This window comes from Salvia splendens, chromosome 3 (genome assembly GCF_004379255.2).
Source record: "Salvia splendens isolate huo1 chromosome 3, SspV2, whole genome shotgun sequence".
Classification (NCBI taxonomy): Eukaryota; Viridiplantae; Streptophyta; class Magnoliopsida; order Lamiales; family Lamiaceae; genus Salvia; species Salvia splendens.
In genome coordinates this window covers 29,594,057-29,601,680 of record NC_056034.1, presented here as the reverse complement: position 1 = coordinate 29,601,680, position 7,624 = coordinate 29,594,057, and the positions used below count along the sequence as shown (strand labels likewise).

Below are 7,624 nucleotides of genomic sequence, written 5' to 3'. Positions count from 1 at the left end.
AAAATAAATAAATAAATCCCGCTCGCCGATCTGGAGCCTGCAATTGCGGCCAGGAGATTGGCGAGCACATCGCCGAGCGCTCGGGAATCGGCGTGCGCTCGCCGGCAGCAATGGTTCGGCGAGCGGACAGGCGAGTGCCAAGAATCGGCTAGTCGGTGCGCTCACCTCTATTAGAGATGCTCTAAACAAAATTTGACAATGAATCATCAGGCAAATACAGGAGGAATACCTTGGCTCTCATGGTGAAGAAGAAATCTCTCGCCGCCGCCTTTCTAATGTCCAAGGAAAACAAAAGAGTAGAAACGAAATGAAACACGACAAAAATATAACCTCTTATTTACTCGCTCCGTCCCATAATAATTGTCCCTCTTTATCGTTTCGGTCCGATCCATAATAATTTTCACACTTTATTTTTACCATTTAATGAATGGTAAGTAGGTATCGTGTATTTATGAGTTAAAGCCCAAAACAACTGTGAAGTGGGCTTTTAAATTTAGAAAATCGCTGCTGTCTTTCAAAAAGCGTGTAGCGCTCTGTTCAACTTCAATCCCACTACTTACATAGTTTGGCTTCTCTAGACACAGATATAGAATGGAATCAATGGAAATTGATCGAGGAAATACACCGCCTGGAGGTATATATGTGTTGAATTCTTCGATGAATCAAAACATAGCGACTGCTGGCTAATTTTATTTTATTATTTTGGTTGCTTGAAGGAGAAAAGGGGGAAGAACTGAAGCAAATCATACTAGTATTAATTGGTCTACCGGGAAGTGGAAAATCCACCTTTTGCGAGGAAGTGGCGAAAGTTTCTTCCCGCCCCTGGACCCGCGTTTGCCAGGTAGACCTACATTACGCATTACACCCTTGTACTCTGCTGTTACAGTTAAAGTAGGCGCACTCTGAATGTTTGATGAATTGCCTCAATGAATTGTTAAAATCCAGCGCTGTAGATGTCGATTATTAAATAGAGCTTGAGCTAAGTAAGCTAGGTAGTTAGGAGGCAGGGATATATGTTAGTCATCTTGTCTTTTATCCCAAGTGATTTCATGAGTATATAAATGTAGTGTGTGTACACAGAAACAATGTTAGTACCTAATTACAAAAAATGAATCTTTATTACTACAAGGTAGTGGGATCATACTATTTTAAGCACACACAATTTTCTTAATCTATGTTTCTAAAAGAAACGAATGACTTATAATGGGATTGGGAAGGATGGATTATTTGTGACATGTGCTGTGTGTTGATTTTTATGTGAACCTTTATTGCTGTTTCGTTTTGATATAGGATGCAATCAAGAATGGCAAGAGTGGGACAAAAATCATGTGTTTATCTGTTGCAGCTGCTGCTTTGGAAGATGGTAAGAGTGTATTGATAGACAGGTGTAACATTGACAAGGAGCAGAGGGCAGACTTTCTCAAACTCGGCAGTTCAGAAACAGAGAAACATGCCGTGGTGCTTGATCTTCCAAACTCACTTTGTATCTCTCGTTCTGTGAAGCGTAGTGGGCACGAGGGCAAGTTACAAGGCGGTCGAGCAGCTCAAGTAGTGAATCACATGGCGCCAAAGAAAGAGCTCCCTAAACTGAGTGAAGGGTTTAACAGAATAATGTTTTGCTACAATGAGAAAGATGTGAAAGAAGCTATCAAATTGTATGGTTCTCTCAGACTGTGTGATTCTCTCCCTTCTGGTTGTTTTGGTCAGAAGAGTTTGGATTCCATGGTTCAAGTTGGAATCAGGAGCTTTTTCAAGAAACAAGATACCTCCGGAAATGCTAAGTCTGTGCCTGAAGATTCTGGCAATCAGGGAGCGGAAGCGGGTTCTCATACAGCAGGTGATGCTCTTGAGAAGAAGGGGAAGTTTGATAAAGTTGTTGTTACTACCTCTACTTCAGGTTCTACTGCTTCTTGCTGCATTCCAACTTTGGCGTTTCCATCCATTTCTACTGCAGACTTTCAATTTGACCTTGAAAAAGCATCTGATATTATTGTAGAGCAAGTTGAGGAATATATTAGTAGGATTGGAGAGGCTAAACTAGTTATGGTAGATTTATCTCATGGATCGAAAATATTGTCCCTGGTTAAGACCAAGGCTGCGAAGAAGAATATTGACTCTAACAAGTTTTCTACATTTGTTGGAGATATAACTCAACTCCGATCTGGTGGAGGTTTAAGCTGCAACGTAATTGCTAACCCTACAAACCGGTGAGTCTGCTACATCGTTATTATTGATAGAGAAGAGAACTTACAAATACATTAGTATAAAAATATTCGGGACGGTTTTAGTATTGCAGACTGTTTTATCCATTTTTGTATCATTGTGTGTTGGGTAGATCAACTGAAATCTTATTTTGTGCAGGGAAATAAAACCAGGGGGTGGAGGAGTAAATGCTGCTGTTTTTAAAGCCGCAGGCTTCGAGCTAGAAGTTGCAACCAAGGAAAGAGCTGAAAAACTTGCGGCAGGGGAGTGTGTGATCGTGCCACTTCCTTCATCTTCTCCGTGGTTTGGTGCAGAAGGTGTGACCCATGTTATCCATGTTCTTGGACCAAATATGAACCCCAAGCGACCCGACTGTCTCAAAGACGATTATACTAAAGGATGCAAGATTCTTCGCGAAGCTTACTCATCACTGTTTGAAGGCTTTGTTTCTATAGTGAAGTCCTACGGTAACGAAGATCAAAATGGCAAAAGAACAGCACCTTTTGTCCCTGAGAAAAACAAGAAGAGTAAGGGTTCAAGCTCTCCACTTTCAAAATCTGGTGTGAATAATCAAAATCAGGTTGAGCAAGGCAGCACTACTAAGACTTGGAACCCATGGGCCCAAGCTCTTCACAAGATTGCTATGAGTCCTGGCAATCATAAGGACGTTGTTCTTGAGGTTTCAGATCACGTAGTAGTGATAAAGGATTCTTATCCAAAGGTCCTCAATACCCACTTATCTGTCTTTATACATGTGTACATGAAAAGAAGAAAAAGGGTGAAAGAAATGATAATAATATTTCTAAAATTCCCTCTTATTATCTGCAGGCACAACAACACCTCTTAGTCATTGCACGATGCCATGGGCTTGACAGCCTTGCTGATGTCAGTGGTGAAGATATTCCCTTATTGAAAGAGATGCATGATGTTGGCTTGAAATGGGCTGAAAAGCTCATTCTCAAAAATAAGTCGCTGGAATTCCGTCTCGGATACCATTCAGTAAGCCATGTTCTAAACTCCATCTTGGTTAGTATTGATGATTTAACATGGTCTGCGTTTTGAAAAGTCGTAAAGAATAATTTGGAATATCTAACGTGTTTTATACTGCATTTAGATCTAATTTTCAGTTCAACAATATCTTACCTTACCTCAGAATTTCTCTCTACTTGAAGTCTGCCTTTAGAAGATGTATCATTTAATATCATAGTTTGAAAACTAGAAGTTGCATGTCATTCAGTATTGTGATATGAGATGGAAATTTTAACCTCATTCTAGATCCCCTCAATGCGGCAACTGCACCTACACGTGATAAGCCAGGACTTCGACTCGACTCACCTGAAGAACAAGAAACATTGGCTTTCATTCAATACTCCATTCTTCCTAGATTCAGTGAATGTGATTAAGCAACTCGAAGAAGATGGAGAGCTCAGATTGGGAAATGAAAGCTTCTTTGATGGGGTATTGCGCTGCCATCGTTGTCTAAGTGTGAACCCGAACATGCCTAAACTCAAGAACCATCTTCGGTCTTGTAAATACCCCCTCGCAGTTCTAATCCAAAGTGGCTATCTTATTTCCTCAGAAGGTAAGTATAGGTAACTTGATTCCAGCAGTGTACAACTCGCCCTTTAGTACTTTTCAGCTTTGTTCTGGACAAATTGTATGGTACATGATGTATTTTGAGGTCCCTTTTTTTGGATCAAAATCATGTCGATTTTTGTGAGATAAGGCATGTTAGGTTAGCTGATGCTTTGGAGGCTTGCACTGCCAAAATAAGGAATATTTTTTGGGTACTATTGCTGGGTGAATGTAATTATAATCCAATGTCGCATAATTATTGTAGTATGTACTATGTGGATATTCTTAAGGCCAGACAAATCTTTTCATAATAAATTAATACTGAAGGTCGGACAAATCTTCCATAACAATACTGTACAATATTCTAGTATTCTTCCATAACAATACTGTACAGTATTCTATTATCATGTTGACATCCCCACGGGTATCAATAGAAGCTACTTTATGTGCGTGAGAGTTTGTTAAGCGGTAGAGTGGTAATGCATGAGGACAAATGTCTTGAATTTGAGTCAATTGTGGCACGGTATTTAAATTTATATTCATTTATCTATATCAAAAAAAATTAGAAGCTACGTTTGTGTGCATGTGTTGAATTAGTGGTAGAATGGTTGATGCATGGAAAATTCTTGGGGATTCAAGAAACATAAATATGTCCAAGATTTGTTCTTGCAAATATTCAAATAAATTCAATAATAATCAGCTAAGAAATGAAGTAATAAATATGGTGACAAGAGGTAAAGAAGATGAAGATGAAGATGAAGATGAAGATGAAGATGAAGATAGAAGAGGAAGGTGTTATGAGTTAGGTTAATGTTTGGAACCTAAAAGGCTACTTTCACCAAAGCAGGAATTCTAATGACTCCATAAAACTAGCAAAAATAAGAACTAGTAAAGCGTACCTTAATATTTAATCTTACCCTAGCAAAATATTGAATGCAACCACAAAAGGATTTTGATAAATCTTCAAAGATGAAGAAGGTGCTCACAATAGAGTCATTGAAGTTTTTACAAATTGTTTAAAAGTTGTCAAGTACAAACCCTAAACTAGTATTTATACTTGGGAGGAAAGAGTTCAAAAAACAAGCTGAAAATTAGAAAGGTCGTACAAAACCGGTGTGCCACCGGGTTTGTAATGGAACGAATCCGGTGGGTCGCCCAAAATGCGCTTGGGATTGCCGAAGCAAGTTGTTGGGCTCGATAAGGCCGAAGTCGGCAAGTCGCAGGGATTGCTCCTAGATTACCTGAATAGAGCTGGCGAGTTACTAGGTTCGCGATGTGTACGAATCCGGCTACTCACTGGTTTTCCTGAATTTTATGACTTCCCAGCGAGTCGCTGGGTTCTCCAAGAGTGCGACTCGCTGGGAATGTGCGGCTCTTCTCCCGCGGTCTGTTCGGCTCCCAATTCCTTCTCTATGGCTAGACTCCGTATAGGTGTGCTTATGGTGTCTTGCATCCGTCGAGCCATAAACCTAGTCCTCGGTCTATGTAGGTCCTTCATCGGGTTTGCCACATGATGTGTGTTGGTTGGTTTCGCATCACCCCCCCCTTCTTGAGAAGGATTTGACCTCAAATCTGGCTTGTCTTTTGAAATGTCAAAAGGACTCAAGTCAGAAACATTGAATGTGGAGCTAACATTGTATTCACCCGGTTGGTCGATGACGTAGGCATTGACGTTGATTCACCTCTTGACTTGGAACTACCTATCGCCTCGGGCTGCGAGTTTAGACTTCACTTTGTCAGGAAACCCAATCACCTAGATGATAATCCTTTCTTTGCACCCTTTCTTAGGCACCTTTGCATTATGCTCATTTCTCTTTCAAATGTTCTCTTGGATCTTACGTCGAATTTTGTATTGTTTTAACTCCATTATGTGGTCCGTTCTGAGTATTAAAGTTGCATTACACGTCAATTATTTGCATATTTTATACATTTTGATATTTTGATGAGTTTTGTTAGAAATGTGCAAAATAAAGCTGAAAAAAGCCATAAAATGTCAAAATCTGAAAGTTGGAGAAAAAATGCAACCCAGTGGCCCGCTGGACCCAAGCCAGCGGTCACTGAAAGCTGCACAGAGAGCTCGGAAAATTTTCAGCGGCCCGATGTGGCCGGCCGCGCACAGCAGCCTCAGTTCAATCCTAATTATCCAGCGATTCTGAAGTCCAATCAGGGCATTCCACATAGCATTCTCTTCGAATTCGAAAGAGCTTCACGTTGGTACCTTGATCATCTCAATTGGAGTTATGTGGAGAAAGTTATAGTCATTCTACGAACATCGCGCAGTGCTGTCAAATGCTGAATTTAAGCGGAAATTCAAGGAATGAAAGAAAATATTACCTTGTGAAGCCAAATTTTTTCCTTAAATTATGGAGCACCAAAATTACCCTCTCCAAACCTTTTTCAAGCCTATAAATATCCCATAACCTAACTCATAATATCATTATTCATAGCCTCCAAAATTGGGGAGCCCCTAAGGCCACCCGCAACGCGTTACGCGGGTGGCTCGAGTCTCGTCCCTCCGTGGCGAGACGGGCGCGGGACGCGTTGCAGCTTCCCGTCCCGTCACCATCCCGCCGAGACCCCTGTGACGCCGAGACAGCGCGCGAGCTGTCTCGCCACGCGCTTGCACGACGTGGCGCGCTCTGGGGCGATGCGTGACGCCCACTCGCCGGCCCGCGAGTGGGTTTTGGTACGCTGACGCAATAAAACATTTTTTTTAAAAAAAATCAAATTTAATAAATAAAAAAATTAAAATTCGAAAACGGTAATATTACCGTTTTCGACCATTTTTCCTTTTTTTATTTTTATTTTTTTACTCTATAAATACTCATATTTCATCTTCATTTCACACACAAACACACATCTAATCCCCTCAAATCATCTCTCTTTCCACTCCAATTTTCATCTCAAATCATCTCTTTTATTCTTCTCTCAAAGTTAATCGATCTAATGGATCCATTTGAGCAAATGCGTCGAATAATGGAAGAATCACTTGAAGAAGATCGACGCCGGGAGGCGGAGGAAGCCGCGCCGCCCCAAAGAAGCTCCCGGACTTACATCCATCGTAACCAGGAGGAAGCCGCAGCAAGGTTAGTACGCGACTACTTCTGCGATAACCCGGTATGGGGAGATACCTACTTCCGTCGCCGTTTCCGCATGCGGCGACCGCTATTTCTCCACATCGCAAATACATTGGCGGCCCGGGAAGAGTTCTTCCACGAAAGGTTTGACGCCGTCGGCCGTCCCAGCCACACGATGCTGCAGAAATGTACTGCAGTAATCTGTCAGCTTGCGACTGGACAAACGGTTGATGTGTTCGACGAATACCTCCACATTGGAGAAAGCACTAGGAGAATGTGCTTGATCCAATTATGTAAAGGCGTCCGAGCAGCCTTCACCGACGAATTTCTCCGGAAGCCAAGCACGACAGATTGCCAGTTTCTGCTCCGCCTTCACGAAGAAGTGCGCGGATTCCCTGGGATGCTTGGCAGCGTCGATTGCATGCACTAGCAATGGAAGAATTGCCCGGTGGCGTGGAGGGGGTCGTACACGAGCGGCCACAAAGGCACCCACCCCACCGTTATTCTCGAGGCCGTTGCCGACTACTGGCTATGGATCTGGCATGCGTACTTCGGGGTCCCCAGCTCGAACAACGACATAAACGTGCTCCACCAATCCGACCTCTTCGCTGAAGTTTTGGATGGTAAAACGCCGGCCACCAATTTCACCACTAACAACCGGCGCTATAAAATGGGGTAATATCTTGCCGACGGCATCTACCCGAAGTGGCCAACCTTCGTGAAGACGTGCACCAGGCCTGTGAACGCAAAGCAAGCTCTTTTTGCGCAGA

The 7,624-nt window shown here is 42.3% G+C and overlaps 1 protein-coding gene across 2 annotated transcripts; it reads left to right on the top strand.

Annotated features, from left to right (window-relative positions):
- The first annotated feature begins 507 nt into the window (after positions 1 to 507).
- Positions 508 to 3,995, top strand: LOC121795633 (transcription factor bHLH140-like). Of its 2 annotated transcripts, none has more exons than XM_042194179.1 (6): positions 508 to 634; positions 717 to 841; positions 1,291 to 2,207; positions 2,362 to 2,923; positions 3,031 to 3,201; positions 3,478 to 3,995. In XM_042194179.1, exons 1-6 carry the CDS (start codon positions 592 to 594, stop codon positions 3,796 to 3,798), a joined length of 2,139 nt encoding a protein of 712 aa, XP_042050113.1. In that variant the 5' UTR covers positions 508 to 591; the 3' UTR covers positions 3,799 to 3,995. The 2 variants fall into 2 exon arrangements, with proteins under 2 accessions (XP_042050113.1, XP_042050112.1); XM_042194178.1 differs by having other exon boundaries at positions 3,031 to 3,228.
- The last annotated feature ends 3,629 nt before the right edge of the window (positions 3,996 to 7,624 follow it).

Excerpts from the sequence above, each read along its gene's own strand:
- LOC121795633 (XM_042194178.1), top strand. The coding sequence starts at position 592 with ATGGAATCAATGGAAATTGATCGAGGAAATACACCGCCTGGAG. Across the intron at positions 635-716 it reads AGGAAATACACCGCCTGGAG|GAGAAAAGGGGGAAGAACTG; the intron begins GTATATATGTGT and ends GGTTGCTTGAAG. Across the intron at positions 842-1,290 it reads CCTGGACCCGCGTTTGCCAG|GATGCAATCAAGAATGGCAA; the intron begins GTAGACCTACAT and ends GTTTTGATATAG.